This window comes from Callorhinus ursinus, unplaced genomic scaffold (assembly GCF_003265705.2).
Source record: "Callorhinus ursinus isolate GAN/ISIS: 27379988/994484 unplaced genomic scaffold, GSC_fseal_2.0 scaffold116, whole genome shotgun sequence".
Taxonomy (NCBI): Eukaryota; Metazoa; Chordata; class Mammalia; order Carnivora; family Otariidae; genus Callorhinus; species Callorhinus ursinus.
In genome coordinates this window covers 103183-123204 of record NW_027397178.1, presented here as the reverse complement: position 1 = coordinate 123204, position 20022 = coordinate 103183, and the positions used below count along the sequence as shown (strand labels likewise).

At 42.0% G+C, this 20022-nt stretch overlaps 2 protein-coding genes across 4 annotated transcripts; both read right to left on the bottom strand.

Annotated features, from left to right (window-relative positions):
- Positions 1 to 10118: 10118 nt before the first annotated feature.
- On the bottom strand, positions 10119 to 10700 carry RNASE11 (ribonuclease A family member 11 (inactive)). Its single transcript, XM_025883753.1, has one exon. The coding sequence runs from the start codon at positions 10698 to 10700 to the stop codon at positions 10119 to 10121; it is 582 nt and encodes a 193-aa protein (XP_025739538.1).
- A 4721-nt stretch (positions 10701 to 15421) lies between these two features.
- RNASE12 (ribonuclease A family member 12 (inactive)) lies at positions 15422 to 19804 on the bottom strand. Of its 3 annotated transcripts, XM_025884390.2 has the most exons (3): positions 19709 to 19804; positions 19222 to 19350; positions 15422 to 16074 (listed from the first exon to the last, which is right to left on the bottom strand). In XM_025884390.2, exon 3 carries the CDS (start codon positions 16034 to 16036, stop codon positions 15599 to 15601), a length of 438 nt encoding a protein of 145 aa, XP_025740175.1. In that variant the 5' UTR covers positions 16037 to 16074; positions 19222 to 19350; positions 19709 to 19804; the 3' UTR covers positions 15422 to 15598. The 3 variants fall into 3 exon arrangements, with proteins under 3 accessions (XP_025740175.1, XP_025740176.1, XP_073745840.1); XM_025884391.2 differs by lacking the exons at positions 19222 to 19350; positions 19709 to 19804 and adding an exon at positions 18814 to 18944; XM_073889739.1 differs by lacking the exons at positions 19222 to 19350; positions 19709 to 19804 and adding an exon at positions 16775 to 16980.
- Positions 19805 to 20022: the final 218 nt, after the last annotated feature.

Here is a 20022-nt window from a genome sequence, read left to right as displayed (position 1 = left end):
AACTCCAAGCACAAAAACAAAGGAAACCATACCAAGGCACATCATAACAAACTGAAAAGAAAAAAAACCCAAAAAACCCACCTAATAATGAAAAGAAAACCTTAGAAGCAGCCTCAGAAACAAAGACATGCTATGCCAGGAGAAGCAAAGATGAGGGTGATGTTAGATTTCTTATCTGAAACAATATAAGTAAGAATTGAGTAGGAAAACATTATTAAAGCACTCACAGTAAGAAAATTAGACATAGAAATTCTATACCTGGCAAAAATATCTTTAAAACACTAAGGCAAAATAAACACATTTTCAGGTTGCAGAGCTTAAAGAATGCATCACCAGCAAACTCTCACTACAAGACATTGTAAAGGAAAGGCAAAGAGGCAGAGAGAAAATTATACCAGTTGGAGATGTGAATCTACACAAAAGAATGAAGAACACTATAAATGGTAACTCCATGGGCAAATGAATATGATTTATTTTCTATTTTTTAAATTTATTTAAAATAAAACAGACTAGGGGTGCCTGGGTGGCTCAGTCGATTGAATGTCTGACTCTTGATTTTGGCTCAGGTCATGATCTCAGAGTCATAAGATCGAGCCCCAAGTCAGGCTCTGTGCTCAGCCCAGAGTCTGCTTGTCCCTCTCCCTCCTCCTCTGCCCCCGCTGCCCCTACACCACCGGCGTGTGCTCTTTCTCAAATAAAGAAATAAAATCTTTAAAAAATTAAATAAAATAAAACAGACTAAACAAAACTTGTAGCAATGTATAATGGGGATTTATATGGTATTTCAAAGTAAAATGCGTGGCGAACAATAGCAATAGGAATGTAAGTATATTATCGTAAGGTTTTTACTGTAAGTGAAGTAGTACAATTATCAATTGAAAGTAAGCTATGATAAGTCGTAGATATATACTATAAATCCTAATGCAACCACTGAATTAAAACAAAGAGCTATAGCTAAAAAGTCAACAAAGAGAAAAAACTGGAATCATAAAATTTGATAAATCAAGTGAAGGCCCCAAAATCAGAAAAAGGGAGCAAAGGATAGAAGGGACAAATAAAACAAATAGCAAGAGTTAGACTCCAACTAACCTATATCATTAATCTCATTAAATATAAATGGTCTTAGCATACCAATTCAAAGCTAGTGATAGACTGGGTTTAAAAAAATAAGTTTCAATATACACCGTCTACAAAAATACACTTTATTTATTATTTTTTTTAAAGATTTTATTATTTGACAGAGAGAGACACAGCCAGAGAGAGAACACAAGCAGGGGGAGGGGGAGAGGGAGAAGCAGGCTTCCCGTGGAGCAGGGAGCCCGATGCGGGGCTCGATCCCAGGACCCTGGGATCATGACCTGAGCTGAAGGCAGAGGCTTAATGACTGAGCCGTCCAGGCGCCCCAAAAAATACACTTTATATGAAGACTCAAATAGATTAACAGTAAGGGATGTCAAAACATTTACCATACTACTGCTTGTTGAAAGAAAGCTGGGGGGCGCCTGGGTGGCTCAGATGGTTGGGCGTCTGCCTTGGGCTCAGGTCGTGATCCCCGAGTACTGGGATCGAGCCCCGCATCAGTCTCCCTCCTCAGTGCAGAGCCTGCCTCTCCCTCCCCCACTGCCATTCCCCCTGCCCATGCTCTGTCTATCTCTCTGTCAAATAAATAAATAAAATCTTAAAAAAAAAAGAAAGAAAGCTGGAGTGCCAGAGCAATATCAAAGTAGATTTCAAAGCAAAGAATATTACCAAGGCTAAAGGGGGCCACTTCTGAATGATGAGGGTCAATTAAATAAGACATAATGGTCCTAAAATTTTATGGCCCTAAAAATAGGGCTTCAAATTACATAAAGCAAACATAAAAAGAACCATAAGGAGGGGTTCCTGGGTGGCTCAGTCATTAAGCGTCTGCCTTTGGCTCAGGTCGTGATCCAGGGTCCTGGGATTGAGTCCCACATAGGGCTCCCCGCTCAGCGGGAAGCCCGCCTCTCCCTCTCCCACTCCCCCTGCTTGTGTTCCTGATTGTGCTTTGTCTGTCAAATAAATAAATAAATAAATAAAATGTTTTCTTTAAAAAAAAGAACTCTACGGAGAAGTGAACAAATCCATAATTATAGTTTGAGCTTTCCATTATCCACTTCTCAATAACTGATAGATCAAGTAGGCAGGAAATCAAGACTATTGAAGACTTGAATGACATTAACAACCAATTTACCCCAACTGACATTTATAGAATACTCTGTACAACAAAAGCAGAATACACAGTTTTCAAGTGCCTGCAGAACATTTACCAGGATACACCAAATTTTCTGTCACAAAACAAGTCTTAATAAACTCAAAAGGATTCAAGTTAAATAAGATATATTCTCTGACATTGGAATGAAATTAGAAATGAATAAGAGAAAGACCTCTCAAAAATCTCAAAACATTTGGGAACTAAATAAACCAATTCTAAATAACCCATAGAGCCAACATGAAAACAAATGGAAATTAGAAAATATTTTTATCTGAATACTGTTGAAAACAAAAACACAGCATAGCAAAATTTACGGGATCCTGTTAAAGCAGTATTGAAGAGAAAACTGATAAACACTCTACATCCATATTAAATGCAATGCATCTATCTATCTATGATACACACAACACCGATGAACCTCAAAATAACTAAACTGAGTTAAAGAAGCCAAACAAAACATCGTACATAGTGTATGATTCCATTTCTATAAAACTCTAGAAAACAGAAATTAATCTATAATGAACAGAAAACAGATCAATGGTTGCTGGGGGTTGGAGGGTGGGGACAGGTGAGAGGAAGGAATAACTAAAGGACGTGACATTTGGTAAATGTTGGATATGATTTAATGGACGTAGACCTATGTCAAAACTTAGGAAATTAGACGATTTAAATACATTCCGTTTATCATATGTCAATTACATCTCAATAAAGCTGTTATAAAAAATTAAAATATGAAGTCATATAATAAGCCTTAGTGGTGATTGGCTGATCGTTTGCCACACTTTTAGAATTTTGTTAACAGGGAATACAAATCAAAGACTTGGGCAGACTTTGGGATCACCATATAAAGACAAGAATTGTGGTGAGTTTGAGGAATTTGGGGGCTGATCAAAGAAAAAGATTTGGCTTTGTGTTAGATGATTTTGCCCAACCGTAAGCTAAGGTAAATGCTCTGCAATTATCCTGTTCCAGTCACATTGTCTTCTTCTGTTGTAGTCAAATGACCACACTCCTCTTACGGGAGCACTTATAATTGCACTCAGGACCAGCCCAGATAATCATCTCAAGCTCCTGAACTTAATCATATCTGCAAAGTCTCTTTTGCCACATAAAGTAACATCTGCCAGTTTTAGGGGTTAGGACCTGGACATCTTTGGGAGCCGCTAGTCAGGCAACCACAATCCTGTAGGGAAAACAGCATACAAATTATTTATTCTAATACTCAAAGGATCCAGTACTCATGTGCTACAGCGATCTTCCCACCTACTCCTTATGTGTTTGTTCCCATTCCTAGGACCGTTTTCTTCTTCTGTTCAGATCTTAGCTATTTGAATGGATCATCCATCAAGTTCCGGATTTTATTCTTTTACAGGTACCTACACTAATCACTCCAGACAAAAGAGATCTGTATGTCTCTCTCTCTTAAGATATTCTTCTATTGTCCTGTGTCCAATACCTTTCATAGTGAGGGTACATTTATTTATGCTTTTTCCTCACAGTAGCTGGTACAATGCCTTACATATGGAAGTTTCTCAATTGCTTGCCCATAAACATCTTCTGCTCATTAACCGCTCTAATTACTCTGCCCCCTCAACAGGCCACGTCACTGTAATCTCATGACATTTCTCTCCACTAGGTCCAAATGCTTATTCAACCATTCTGAACCTACACAAAGATGCCTTTCAACTTTTCTTTCCTAGATTTTATTTATTTATTTATATTTATTTATTTAGAGAATGTGTGCAAACAGGTGGGGGACAGAGGAAGTGGGAGAGAGAAAATCCCAAGCAGACTCCACACTGAGCATGAAGCACTACTCGGGGCTTGATCTCATGACCCTGAGATCATGACCTGAGCCAAAATCAAGAGTTGGTCGCTTAACCGACTGAGCCACCCAGGTGCCCCACCTTTCAGCTTTTATAATTTGTGGACAGGTGACTCCCTGACCCGAGAAAGAAAATGACAAAATAATAAAAAAAAAGATGAACATGATTTTTGAACTGTGACAAAAACAAATTTATGTCAATAAAATTTGCTACACATTGAGCGGTGTTCATAGCCACAGTCGTATTGCCTGGTAATGAAGCACAAAAGGAAGCAGTTCATTAAAATAGTTACAATGAGTATGATTTTCATAAAGACACCTGAGCAGTTCCAGAGTTTTCTAGAGGAAGACAAGGGAGAGTTCAGCAGATCAGGGAGCAGACTAGCAGAGGCATCCACTAAAAGGGCTTGATGTGTACCTAGGGTGAGTCCAGCAATTCATGCTGTTCTTGTCCTTTTCCACGCGGGCAACTCAGAGCCGTGTGTTCCAGGAGCCCTGGATTAACAGGTGCTAAAACCATGACAGGTTGAATAGTGGCCTCTAAGGGAAAGTCTTCTGGGTGGCCTGACCCCGGAAACCTGTCCAACTTGTCACTCTACACCTGAGCAGTGAGTCTGAATGCAAAACTCACAGAGAAGAACACATAAAGTCAAGTGGTGCAAAGCCTGAAAGGAAAAGAGAAAGCAGAGGCCAAGATAGGGTGCAAAAGGGAGATGTGTGTTGGGGGCACAATCTGGGCAAGAGAAGAGAAGACGGACATTGGGTGAGAAAGGGATAGAAGGGAAAGGTGTCAGAAGGGGCATCTCTCAAGAGTCCATCCTTCTGGCCTTGCTCCCACGTCCCTATTCCTGCTGATTCTTCCTCTGAGGGGCCCTGCCTCCTGTGGGCAGGAGGGGTGTTCAGTGGGATGGGTCTGAGGGCTCAGCTCATGTTCCCGGAAAGGAGAACATGGAGTTCTTAGTACAGCCTGAACTGCGGAGAGCAAGGAGAGCAAACCAAGCGGCATAGCCTGGAGCTTTCATGCCTTGGGCTCTGCCAGCCAGACCCTGTTCTTTGACCATATGCAGGACAAGCCCCAGGGCCTACCCAGGCCCCCAGTGAGAGCCTAAACTCAAAGTCAAAAGGGCCAGAATTGACCAAGTTAAGTCTCTTACCTAAAGGATGTATGAGAGGAGGGCGGAGCATCATCAGTAAAGAAATCAAATGTGAAGAGAATCTGAAAACTAGAATGGGGCTTAGTTCACATTGTTTTCCAGAGAGACAGCAAATGTACTAATTTGTTCTCCCAGGAGGAGTGCATGAGAATTTCCCCTTTCCTGTACCTATATATACCACCACTATGTTATTATTTTAAATCTTATTTCTGCTGATTGGACAGGTAAAAATTGATATCACATTGTTTTTATTTATGTTACCTTTAGTAGAAAGGGGGAAAAATCTCCAAATGTTTAATGGCTATTTCTTTCTTCTTTTGTTAATTTTCTGTTTGTGTTCCTGGCTTATTTTTCTGTAGGTGTATTCATCTTTATCTTATTAAACAGACAGCTCTCTTTATATATGAAAGACAGCAGCCCTTTGTCAGCCATATATACATTGCAAATGCTTTTCTTCAATTGTGTTTAACACAGAGCCCTGATCATAATCATAATGAAGATAGTAATGATCATTCTCAAAACAATCATGTGAGGAAGCGTTTTTATTCAGGAGCATTCCACCATTATCTTTCTGTATAGTTATGGGCAAGTTTGCTTTCTCCTAGGAAATAAAGATGAGTGGCAAAAAGTGGAATCAGAATGGAAGGAATGGAATCAGACCATCCTTGTTTGTTCCCGGGGGACCACTTACTGTGTGATAATGTACAAAGTGTGTGACTTTGTACATTATCTGAAGTCTTTTTTTTTTTTAAGATTTTTCATTCATTTATTTGACAGAGAGAGACACAGCAAGAGAGAGAGCACAAGCAGGGGGAGTGGGAGAAGGAGAAGCAGGCCTCCCGCCAAGCAGGGAGCCTGGTGCTGGGCTCAATCCCAGGACCCTGGGATCATGACCTGAGCTGAAGGCAGACGCTTAACGACTGAGCTACCCAGGCGCCCCTACATTATCTAAAGTCTTTGTGCTTCAGTTTCTTCTTCACTGAAGTGGGATGATAATAACCTACCTTGTGGAGGTTGTTCTGAGAATACAAAAGCAATATATACATTTTAGACCAGCGCCTGGCACTTTATAAGCACTCAGTGATTGTTATTAATTATTGTTATTACCTATGAATCATCCCTGTGGTAATTATCATATGTGATCTTGAAAAAGTTTAACATATTAATAAACAGGAAGGTTTAGGGATTTAAAACAGCCATCTTATCCACAACCTGCCAGTTCTCTGGTTGCTGGAGTGAAAAGGATACGTTTCATGTGTGTGACCCTTCTTCTAACGTGTGGGCTACTCTTGTGTTTTTTGAAACATGAGCTGCTGTTAGAGTGTAGATGTGTTTGTTCTCAGGTGTATCCCATGGCTAGGAAGTTTCAGGGCAGCAAAATACTGCCTTGCAAGTTCTGGGACACTGTGTATGAGGTGGATGCTCTTTGAGTTAAACTGACTTGTTTTGCCCCTAGTGCTGTTCTCAAAAGCTCTGAATACATAGGAAGCAAGATTTTTTTCTCTCCCTGGGAGTAGAATTAGAATGTTCTATAACGAGAAAGAAAGTTCATCTAATCTAGTGGGGTTCAAACTTCGAACCACATCAGCAAACCTCACACTTGAAAAATCCCACACGCTATAGTCCAATCTCTGAGCTATCGAACCCAAATCTCTTGCACTGGGACCCAGGGATTTGTATTAAATAATAGCTCCTAAAGCGAGTAAATTTTTAGGGTAGAGCTCAGCTAACAGAACAAAATCTCAAAATACAGTGCATTTAAAAATGTACATGTTTATTTCTCTCTCATATAATAGCCCCAAATTAAGCAGTCCAGATTGGCAAGATAACTGCCTTGCACAGGTAATCAGGCACAGACCTTCCTTCCCTTTCACTGTTCAGCCCATTCCTAGAACACTATTATCATCTGAGTGATTACAGTTGAGTCACACCCATGTCCATTTTGGGATCTAGCTGTTGGGAAGAAGAAAAAAATCACAGAGGAGGCCAGTCCAATGTCACAAGAGCGGGATGCCGAAGTGGCACGCATCACGTCAGCTCAGAGAGCCTGGGAAAAGACGTCTCGCTGGGAAGCCCCGTGCCTCACTGGACCCCTTCAACTTGAGACCAAGGAGGGTGTTTGGGGGTGGGCAACCTGAAATGATTCTGATGTATACCCAAGTCTAAGAACCCAGATCGAATCCGACCTCCACATTGTGTAGATAAGGAAATTGAATCCTAGTCATGTGGAATGACTCGGGGGCTGGGGGAGCATGATGAGTCAGTAAAGCATATGAGAACTTACCTGTGATGTCACGAAGGCTCTCCTTACTTTAGCACCATCTTGGGCCCTTGGAGCCAGGGATTTGTTTTGCCTTAAAATTGTTGGTTAAAGGGAATTTAGTGCACTTTTATGTTGGAAAAGCAGAGGGGATGGTTAGAAGCAAGAAGGGCACTTCTCTTATGCTAATAATGCCCTTGGTATCCATTTCTCAAACCTCTCTCTCACTACATTCCCAATGTCCTCTCTTTATTGACTCTCACGCCCATGGGCCTCATGATTAGATCTGTCTCCTTTATCCCCTCATTTCATCCTCTTTAATGTTTCTTTGCCACTACAGGGAGATGACACATATCTACTCTCAGGTAACTTTCTAGCAAGTGCAAGAGACACTTGTTGGGCCTTTCCTAGTCAGGGGGCTTGTGTGATCGAGCAGAGTGAGGTGATAGAATGGGAAAGGGAAGACTTCTTAGTCTGTTGGGGCCAGCCCACCAACAGAGTGAAGAGAAGGATGCAAGTTCTGTGGGCTGTGAAGACAGCAGCCTCAAAGCAACAGAGCCTGGGCAGTGCTGGGGTCAGGCTAGGTAAGAGGAGAATGGGGCATGAACGGCCTTGAAAGCCAGCCTGAGAAATTTAGGTATAAAGCTACAAGTAAAAAAAAAAGCCCTCTAGCCCCCTATGGTTTGGGAGCAGAGAAGGGACGTTATGAAGACTTAATGCGTTAAAATCTGAAATCCCTTGCCTATTGTCATCATGAAGGACCTTAGGATTCACATTATGTCAAAGAGGTGACAGGCTTCGAGGGTGGGAAATGCTAGTACTCAGGAGCCCTGACTCTCGATGGCACCCCCATATTCGACATCTTTCAGACTTCATAGTATGATGATTCAATAGATCCTGGGAGCTCCTGATTCCTTTAGAGAAGTGGAAAGGTTTGGTATTAATTAAGACTCTTTAGAGGATGTTCCTGACCTAGAAAGAGGTATCTATTTTGGGTTTTTGCTCTTCTGTCCTGGTGAAGGAAGAAATCTGTACTAAATTCTGAATGAGGCTGGATTTGCTTTTTCTTACATATTACCAAAAAACTCTGCCAGAGTTTGAATAGTAATTGTCTCTGGGGCCAACATGCCCATCACCCAGAGTTGGACTCTATAGTAGGACTCTACTGTAGGAAAAAAGTTACTCAAATTTGAACCAAGTTTGAATCCAGAGGAGACCCACTGAACTGCTCTGCTAATGACAGAGCCTATTCCATGTTTGGTGAGTGGGTGGTAGCTCCAGTCTTACTACATAGAACTATCCCTAGAATGGAACCCAGTGACTGTATCTCTGTCCCAGGGCCCCAGGTTCTCCCCTTACAGAGAAGAAAACTTTGGGCCCCAGGCAATTCCCTCTATTACCTTCTCTTCTGGCTGCCAAGAGAAAATGGAGTGCTAACTACACACCTATTTGGCCAAGCCCATAGTGACTGTTAATTTAAGCAGCCACCATACTGACAAGGAAAACCCAGCTAAAAGATACAAATGTATCTGCCCTTAATGCCACATAACGGTTGATTGTCAGGGTTTTGAAGTTTTAATACAATGAGGATTCTGTACCAAATGTGAACAACATTAGGAAAATTGATGTCTAAAGAGTGATGCACAGTAAGAAAAGTGTTACAGTGATGTAACATTTGTTTACATGCCTTTATTTGAAGTCAGGACATTAAAAACGAGTGGTCTCAGGATGGAGGGAGGATGTAAGATGAGGGAGCAGGAAAATGTAGGCACACTTTAATGAATGAGATCATTGCCCATACTTTGTGTAGAGTGTTGAACCATAAAAACTTATAAATAAACAATTGGTAGTGAAAAAAATCCAATACAACATCATAAACAAGATTGAAGACTAAGCCTGCTCAGCACTTGGCATAGATGTCCCATTTGCCATCTTTCTACCTGTTCCATTCTTCTGTGGCTTGCCATCCCTCAGGAAATCAAGACTAGGTTGAGTAAAAATGGCAGTAAGAGCTTTATTACTCCATCTGTAGCAATCTGGGATATAGCAGATGGAGGAATGGAGATTGCATAGGGCCGGAGCTGCTGACTGAGGGCAGCAGCTAAGCAAAAAGCATCTTTTTCCTCTGGCATCTTCTGGAGGACAGGCAGATACCTGGTTACATGGGTGGGTGCTCACATTTTGTGTGCATCAATGCACACACTTAATTTGAAAAGAAACAGTGATAAGATCCCCGATGCTCATTCACTATTTCTCTGAATAGTCTCAGTGGCAGTACAATTAACTTTCAATTATCAATATTGGTTTTGGGCCTTTCCTCCTTAATTTTGTCAAGTTGGGTGGACTCTACCTCTTGGCTTTATAGCTGAGCTAGGATGGAATTCAGTTTAGTTCAGAGAAAGTGTGTGTGTGTGTGGGTGTGTGTATGAGAGAGAGAGAGTATCTGTACTCCAGGATTAATTATAAATTTTAATTGAATTCTCCATAATTTGGGATTTTTTTTTATTCCTCCAGTTAGTATAGATAATCAAGAGTTTACTATAGTGCTGAAAGTGTAGATAGAGATAATAGAAGGACATAAACAAGAATGAGAATAAGTATGTCTTTCTTTAGACAGACTCTGGTCTCAAAGCCCCGTGGGATTTACAACTTAGAGCCACTAACTAACCAGCTCATCAGAGAATGACCTGTCAGCACTGCCAATATTTTCTTCAATGAAGTATCACTGTGGTATTTGCCCGTAGTGAGCTGGCACATAGTGGTCTCCAGGGCTGGGCTCCTAGAGCAGCTTATGCCAAGATTCTGTCCACGCTTGCAGCTGGAGGCTTCGGGGGCACCATGAATCACTTCCTTGGAACCACAGATGAAGTTATAGCTTAATTTGCGTGACCCATTAGCTTCTGAAACTTTTCTCCAGACCACTATGTCATTGCAATACTCTTTGTCATTACCTGAACTGTTTCCTTTGGCGAAGCTATAATGTAATCTTCTGAATGTCAGTAATGAGGAAGACAGAATATCCTTGGACATACTGAGGCTGGTATTTTTATATAACACAGTCAAGTTCATTAGTACCTCAATAGTTTGTCTTTCTTGGTCACTGTTTGCCATGTCATATGGCATCTCTCCCCCTGAAAATTCTTCTTTAATTATCTCCATTATGCTTTCTGAAGCTCCTGCAAGAACCAAACCCAGGCTGAGTAGCAGCAGAGAGAAGGTCTCCATCTCAGATCTAGGGTAATCTCTTCTGCAGTAGAAATAAAAAAAAGTAAAAGATGAAAATAAAGAGAATATTAATGAGATCGCTCTCTTTTCCTTATGGCAGTTAGTCCAGGATTGACTCCGACATGTAAACTTGGGCTCCTTCAATGGAAGGATGATGGCATGAAAAGATAATCAGCTGTGGAATCTGTAGACCCAGCTTCAAATCCCTGCCTACCCTCTCATAAACAATTTACTCCTTCAACCTCAGTTTCCCCCATGTGAAAAAAGGAAAGGTGAGACTTATATAAGGGAATGTGTTTAAAGTGCCCCAAACCAAGTAGTCATCTCTCTCCCTTTTCCCCTTGTCCATAATCTCACTGGAAGGGTCTGTAATCCACATCGTGGTCATAATAATCTCACCCAACACATTCTTTGCTGCTGCCGGGTCTCCTACAGCCTCACGCAGTACCGGGCACATGGCAGCCATTTAAAAGCATCTCTCATTTCTTTTCCCACCCATTCTCAGTCATGGAATTTCTCTTTACCAGTTCTTTTGACAAGTAGATCCTGCTGAGAAAGAATCCAGCTTGTTATGGGGCAAGAAGTGAAACTGTATTTGTTTCCTGGAAGTTTCTGTTATTGGTCTAGCTGAGGGAAGGAGGGGCAAGAAAGGGGTAGGTAGCCTTGCATGAGACAGAAGGAGAGGACAACGTGGAGTCGAGGATGCTCGGAGAAGTTCATAAAGTGTGCTTTTGGCTGCCAGAATCTCTGTGACGTGGGCAGCATCACTGTTTCTTCTTCTGTGGAATCTTCCCTGTTTATACTTTAACCCAAACTGATTTGTTTTTAGCTTTTTTGAAACCCTACAGCACAGATTACATCGCACTACATTTTATATGTTCTTTTTTTTGTTTTTCAAGTTGGCTAGTATACATAATTCTTTTCTCCCTTTTTTTTTAAGTGTGAAAATTCCTTGAGGCTGGAACTTAGTTTAGGCTTCTTTTTATTCTGTACAGAATCAAACACCGAAGAGCATATATGCTTGTTTCTCAACATTTGTTAACAACATAACATGGCTTGACTAGTGTAGAAAACCCTTTACTTGAGATCAATGCTGGGAAATTCATAATGAAAATCTCAGAAAGAATGGTTATTTAGGGTGATAATTCTTTCCCTTGCTTTAGAAAGAATTCCTTTCAGGGTGCCTGGGTGGCTCAGATGGTTAAGCGTCTGCCTTTGGCTCAGGTCGCGATCCCAGGGTCCTGGGATCGAGTCCTGCATCGGGCTCCCTACTCCGCAGGAAGCCTGCTTCTCCCTCTGCCTCTCCCTCTCTCTCTCTGACTCTCATGAATAAATAAATAAAACATTTAAAAAAAATAAAAGAATTTCTTTCGCTCCCACCTCTAAGCTAAGAGCCTCTTTCCCTTATATCTCCCACATTATCACTCTTACCTCCTAACCACTGCTCCTTGCCCCTCCGATTCCTTGGGTACACTACTTTTCTAAAAACAGCACTTGTAATGACACTATTTCAAAAACCTTGACGTATCCCCATTGCCCGCTGGAGGTAATCTAATCCCCTGAGGCCACTTCGTCAAAGGCTCTTCTTGATCTAATCTCCACCTGCTTCTCAAGCCTCTCTAGCATTATTTTAGTACACAAACCTGCTCTAGTCAAATCAGCGTGACCCACCCTTCTCTGAATACACCCTGTTCTGTCTCTCCATGTTTGGTCCTTTCTTGGAAGCCTACTTTTATTTCTGCCTCTTGAAATCCTTCAAAGCCCATTTCAGATCATATTCTTTCTTTAACACATTTTTCACTACTTAAGTCCACCAAATCCATTGTTCACTTCCCTGATCTTCTTATCACTCATTTCTTTTATTATTATTATTATTTAAGTATGATTGACAGGCAATGTTATGTTAGTTTCAGATGTGTGACATAGTGATTTGATAATTCTATATATTCACTTCTTATAACACTCATTTGACATGAACACATGTGGACTTGTATTTTTTTTATTATATTTAATTTAAAAATGTTCTGTGTGTGAAAATAGAGCAAAGACCCAGGACTAAGAATATATAAGCCTTAATAATTGGGTTGAAGGGGAGTAAGTTGGAGGGGGAGATGAACCATGAGAGACGATGGCCTCTGAAAAACAAACCGAGGGTTCTAGAAGGGAGGGGGTGGGGGGATGGGTTAGCCTGGTGACGGGTATTAAAGAAGGCACGTTCTGCGTGGAGCACTGGGTGTTATGCACAAACAATGAATCATGGAACACTGCATCAAGAACTAATGATGTAATGTATGGTGATTAACATAATAATAACAAATTATTAAAAAAATAATTGGGTTGATTGATTATTGATAGATGGTTAGGAATTAAGTGGATGTATTCACGTGTGTGGCTTGAGCATAGACTTGCTGCAAGTTGAAGGGAGTAGGGGAAAAGGATTTAGATTTTTTCCTAAATATCCTCTACTGTCAACATCAGTAGTGAGGTGAACTAGAAAAACAGAAAGACAATGCGGAGAAGAATGAAGAGGAAGAACAGTGCAGAGATTCTGCACTGAAACTATTTTTCTGAAACATCTTTTTTCAAGTGCACAGAATTCACAACTATCTGAATTTGATTTGGACTGCTAGGTGCCCATTTAAAAAAAAATACCCTCTCGAACTACAAATGTCTAATACACCGCAATTCATTTGCATTGGCTCTTGATCCCTATTGAATGAACCTATTCCCAGAATAGATTCCACTGGAGAGTCTCAGTTACTCACATCTTAGTGTGAATGCATTTATCTGCAAGACTTTTGTTTCTACTTAGAAAGAGGGAAGAAAAAGCAGAAGCAGTGGGAAGGAAAAAAGAGCCAGTAAAGCCTAGAGGAGGGGCAGGAAAAGGAATCAGAATTCAGAACATAGAAACAGGGACCTTAAAGACACATTTCAGCTACTTTAAAATTTTGCCCAAGAAATGATGGGGCTACAGGTGATATGCTAGGGACCACTTGATCCTGCTCAGCATCTGAGGGCTCTGCTTTCTGGGTGACATCCAAATGTCCACGAAGATAACAGTGAAGTGGGACTCCCCTGGAGAAATGGGTCATGAGCAAGCCTTGCCTACTTACAAGGCTGCAAAGTGTACTTTACTCACAATTGTTAAGTGTCCTCCCTCTGTGAATTGAATCAGTCAGTTAGAATTTGATGCTTGCAAAAGACAGAGTTAACAACTAGCATAGGTGTACCTCCTTTTTTTATCTGACCTTGAACTAAGTCCAAATAAATAATGCAATAGTTGAAGTCTCTCAACTGAAAAGATAAGAACAGAAAGGGCCCTCTAAAGCTTGTGCATTGCCTGTGCCCGTGCTAGCTCACTGTGTTTCTGGCCCTCACAGGATGGAAATGTCATAGCTCAGAATTAGTGACCCCATAATCTGGCGCTCAGCTGCCAATTACCTCTTATTTCTCAAACCTCGCCTGTACTAACCTTCCCCTCCAACAAGGAGAAATGGAATTGTGGAGTAACAGGCCTGGAAACCTCAAAGACTAGCTAGTCCAAGCCCCTCACTTCCCAGATGTGGGGACTAGTGCTCAGAGAAGAACAGACTTAAATCGGCGGAATGAGGAGCCTCTCCTTCTTTTCGTTCTCCCCCCTCGCCTTCTAACTCTAAAGACGTCCTGCCCACAGCTGGATGTGGGAGAGCTAAACAACCAGCTCAGCTGTAAGATCTAAAAGGGGAAAGGAGTTAGGAGTCTGGATGCAAGTTCTCTGTTCCTTCCAGGGATGCAAGCGCAGGGACAATGAGCTCTGAGAGTATCAATCCCGCCCTAGAAATCCTGATTCATTTCTCTCCATGGTCTTTAAGGGACATGGTTTCTGACCAGTCAGGCAATCCTTCCGATCTCCCTTTTCCTTTCTTTCAAGGCACAGAGGCAGCTGCTGAACGGGAACAGATGCAGTTGGAATTATATGTGCCATCTTTAGAGAAGACCCTAATCGACTACTCCAAGTGCCTCGACACCTAGGATCAAGTCTGGGAGTACAGCGGGATGAGAGGACACACTTATTCCCGGTACAAAATTTAAGGGGGGTGCCAAAAAGCTCAGTAATCAAGATAAATATTTTAATGCAATAGTTAAAAATCTTAATTTAATGCAAAATAATCTCTGATCAAGAAATATCAAAATGTCATAGAATAGGATCTGACCCTGTACTGGCACAATGCACCGATACCCTAAATCCAACCCTGTCAGACTGGGTTGTTTAGGTCTTGACTTAAAACTTAGATATTTTATTGGGCACCTGGGTGGCTCAGTTGGTTCAGCGACAGCCTTCGGCTCAGGTCATGATCCTGGTAGTCCCGGGATCGAGTCCCACATCGGGCTCCCTGCTCAGCAGGGAGTCTGCTTCTCCCCCTGACCCTCTTCCCTCTCGTGCTCTTTATCTCTCATTCTCTCTCTAATAAATAAATAAAATCTTAAAAAAAAAACTTAGATATTTTATTCATCAGAGATTTTTGCATTAATTTTGATTTTTTAAAAATTTATGTATCTAGATTACTGGAATTTTGGGTGCCCCTTAAATTTTGAACCTGAAGTGAGTGCCTTGCTCCCTTTACCCTAATCCCAGTTCTGCCTCTGATTCACTTTTGGGTCTCAACAAATGACCCAAGGAAAAGGGACAAGAAATTAAAACACATGCAGAGTTTATGATTTAATTCAGTAGAGGTTTTTTTTTTTTATTAAAGCAGAATAAAAAGATTCCAGCTCAGCAATATTGGAAGGATAAACGAATTACCAGTGGCTACCCAGTTCGCTCAAGGCATTACCCTAGGTCCACAGTTCAGGTGTGCCTCAGGGAGAGCGAGTACCCCTGAGAGAGGAAAGAAAGGATCTCAGACACTGGTCTCAACTTATTCAACATATTTCTGGAGACTAACTGGCCCCATATCATCACAAGTGACAACAATGAACCCCTTCATGGAGGACACTTGGTACCTGCAGGCAGGATATCTGGTGCCTCCAATGAGCTGACACACTGTCATTTTGAACTTGGTCATACTCTGGAAACATAAAATGGAAGAATGGTTCTGACAAATCCTCTTCTTGGAAGAGGTGCAGACCCTATTGATATTTCGAGGCCTCTCGTGGATGAAAACATGCTCCTTCTTGCAGGTGTTGTCAGGTCCCCTGATGACTCTTTGTAAGACCATATGGTTGCAATACCTTACGGGAATGTCACTCTGAGGGTAGTCCACATGCAATTGCTCCATGGTTAAGACCTCTCCTTCCTCATTCAGCTCGTTCTCCCAGAACAGAAGCAGCAGGAAAATGATCACCATTAGGATCATCAGGGGTAAGATTCCCTTCACATCTTCTGCTCTAACTCCTATAGGGTAAGAAGAGACGGGACATAGCCAAAGGTATTCAGATTCCTCCAGCCCCAGTCCCTGATTTGCTCCCCCACCCTTGGGATATTTTACATCTTTCTGCTAATTAAAATCTCAGGTGAGAGGCGCCTGGGTGGCTCAGTCGGTTAAGCGTCTGCCTTCGGCTCAGGTCATGATCCCAGGGTCCTGGGATCAGGCACTGAATCGCATCGGGCTCCCTGCTCAGTGGAGAGCCTGCTTCTCTCTCTCTCGCTCCCCCTGCTTGTGCTCTCTCTGTGTGTCAGATAAATAAATAAAATCTTTAAAAAATAAATAAGCAAAATCTCATGTGACTCTGCAAGCTCCATCTAGAGGTACAACTCCCCAAGAAAAGCCCTTTTGGACCATTTCAGCTCTCTGAGTTTGGCTTTGAACTGTTCTCTGTTCATTCCATTGTGTTGTATTTGTTTTGCTTCTGCAAGCTCCTTGAGAGCTCCTATTTCTCCTGAATTCGTCAGAGTGCTTACCACAGAGCCGAACATGTAGAAGGATGCTCAAAAGTACCCATGCCTGATTGTTTTTTTCCTATTGCTGAATGACTTCCTTTCCCATAATTGTCTCAACACTAATTCCATCCAATTCCACATGTTTTCAGCACTGTCTTCTACTCTGTTCTTCCCAGTTCTTCCTGATCTCTCCTACTAGGCTAGCTCCTCTCACCTTTTGCTGTAGGTCTCAGAGGTAACATATCCTTGTGATCATGGATCTGAGAAAGTCCTTTGTGTTTAGCTCTTCCTTGACAATAACAGGTAGGGAGTCAGTTGAGTGTGGGGAGGGCCAAAGTGTAAAGAGCATAAAGGGAGGAGCCTGTGGGGAGTGTGCTTGGGTGCCATAGGGAAGGAGGGCAAGTTACCTCCTAAGTGAGAGTTGCATAAGGCAGGTCCCGAATGTGTCCTCATTAAACAAGCGTGGACTTTCCTAAACGTTTATTAAAGTCCTGATGTGCGTCAGACACAGTATCCTGTTTTTCACATTTGCAGTCAGTCCTTACTACAAACCCGTGAAATAGCTATTACCCCCATTTCATTAAAGAAGAGATGAGTTGCAGAAAGCTTCAGGTGGAGAGAGGAGATGGCGAGAGTAACAAGAGTCTCACCCTCTCAACACTTCACACTTGAACGCCAAGTTCTAGCAGGTGTCATTCCCACAGGGTGTCCAGGACAGGACAGAAACAATTCCCTGACATTAACATTAGTCTTGATAAAGCCCTGGGCTGCTGGGGGAGTATGGCATGGTTCCCAAACCCTGCTGAACATTGGAATCCCCTGGGCATTTCTCAATGCCACCTTGAAACATTCCGCTTTAATTGGTGTTGGGTGTGACCCGAGTCTGAGATTAGTAAAAGCTCCTCCAGTGATTCTAAATGGAGGAAATTTTGGAACCACTGGCCTATGATATTCTTGGGAAACTGACATGGGGAACCAGCTGAAGAGGGTTTGGTGAAAGACAGTGGTACAAGGCATTGAGAAAATAGAAGACTTTTTGTTGCTATCATCTCTTGGTCCTTTGATATAGAAATGGGAAAATGGACTTAATTTTACTACTTCTTGCCCCGAAATCATTTCTCTTTTGGAGAGACAGCTACACAGTCTCCTCTCTACACATCGGTGTCTTTCTAACTGGTAAGAAGAAAACGATTTTGGGGTGGAAACTACTGGAAAAGTCTTCAAAGAACAGGTCTCTTTCTATATAACAACAAAAGCGTAATTCCAGAGCATGAAAATGAACAACCAGAAGGTTATTATTTACTTTCCCCAAATGTGCATAATTGGCATTCTTTCAGAATTCAAACTGTCCTGTTTGGGATACGTGTTGCCTCGTGCCACCAAGATATAAATGCATAATTAATTGTTCCTAGTGAACAAATTTTGATTTGCACACCATCTGCGGAAACATTTCCACTGTATAAAGAGAAATATATATACATATTGTAATATGTTCAATATATCCTGCTGAGACTTCCAAGTAGCTGAATTACAGATGGTATGTTAAATTTACAAACCCGAAGGCAATGTTTGTTACAAAATTTATCTTCAACTGTAGCAGCTGGACCTGTCTGTACATTTCAGAGAATTACCCTGCAGAAATTGAGCTGAGACTGGGTTCAAATGTTCAATAGTGCTGGCAGCCTGGGAGAAAACACTTGTAATACCTAAAACCAATTAAGAGTTAACATCTAGATATAAGGGACTTACTCCTATCAGCAATAAAAAGGAAATTTGGGGGCACATGGGTGGCTTAGTCGGTTAAGCATCTGCCTTCAGCTCAGGTCATGATCTCAGGGTCTTGGGATCAAGCCCACATCAGGCTGCTTGCTCAGTGGGGAGCCTGCTTCTCCCTCTCCCTCTGTCTTCCTCTCCCTCTGTTCCCCCTGCTTGTACTCTTCTCTCTCTCTGTCAAATAAATAAATAAAATCTTAATAAAAAAAAAACTTCAGAAGAGAAAAAACTGTCAAAAACGATGAAAAGCCAATTTGAGTAGAGAAGCCAAAATGGGTGATGAATAATGCTCAACTTCATTAGTAATCAAATAAATGGAAATTAAGATAACCAAGAGATATCAGTTTATAACCATCAGATTATCAAAAATTAGAAAATCTTACATCAAACGCTGGCAAAAATGTTAGTGGGCATGAAAATCGGTGTGGTGATACAGGAAAATAATCTGGAAGTATTTGGTGAAATTAAGAATGGATATACCTGGGGACGCCTGGGTGGCTCAGTCGGTTAAGCATCTGCCTTCGGCTCAGGTCATGATCCCATCGAGTCCCACATCGGGCTCCTTGCTGAGCAAGGAGTCTGCTTCTCCCTCTGCCTGCCTCTGTCTCTCTCTCTCTGATAAATAAATAAATAAAATCTTAAAAAAAAAAAAGAATGGATATACCCGGGGCACCTGGGTGGCTCAGTCATTAAACATCTGCCTTCGGCTCAGGTCAAGATCCCAGGGTCCTGGGATCCAGCCCCGCATCGGGCTCCCTGCTCGGTGGGAAGCCTGCTGCTCCCTCTCCCACTCCCGCTGCTTGTGTTCCCTCTGGCTCTCTCTCTGTGTCAATAAATAAATCAATCTTAAAAAAAACACACACACACACTTAAAAAAAAGGGATATACCTTGAGCCCTTGTGAGTTCTTGCAGATGGAGCACATGAAGGGGTGTTCATCACGGCATGACTGGTGGCAGAACAGGGCTGGAGGAAACTTAAGTGTCCCCCGTGAAGGGAATGGATGAGTAAAGAAGCGCTGGATGCATAAAATAAGATAGTATAAAGCAGTTTTAAATAATGCACTAGATTTACAAATTAACAACATGGATAGAACTCGAAAACGTGGTGCTGTGTGAAAAACGGTACGAAACAGAATGAAAATTCTTTCCAGTTTATTTAAATTTAAAACATACATGCTCCAAGATAAGACAAAAAAATTTCCAAGGATACACAACATCTAAATAGGATGGAAGAACATGGATTAAACACTCTAGCATAGGTGCCTGGGAGGGTGAGAGAAATAGAAGCAGGCACAAGGAATAAAAGGGGAAATAATAAAACTGAATAAAACAAAAGAGAGGCCTAGCACGGGCTATAAAGGGACTAGGACATACTCAGTTCCGTGTGTCTGAAAAGGGAAATGAGGGAGGAAGGAAAGAAGGAAGGATGGAGGGAAGGTGGCAGGAGGAGGAAGAAGAGGAAAGGAAGGAGTTGGGCGGAAGGGAGGGAGGGAGATGAGGAGGGGGAGGAGGGGAGAAGGAAGAAGGGGTTGACGGGAGGAGGAGGAGGGGGAGGAAGACGAAGAGGAAGGAGGAGAGGAAGGCAAGGGAGGGAGAAACTGGGTCTGTTTTCAGACGCCTGGCTTGTCCTGAAGCTCCTCCCCACACCCCGACCCCCCTTTGCCGAGCCTTAGGACAATGCGGCGGGG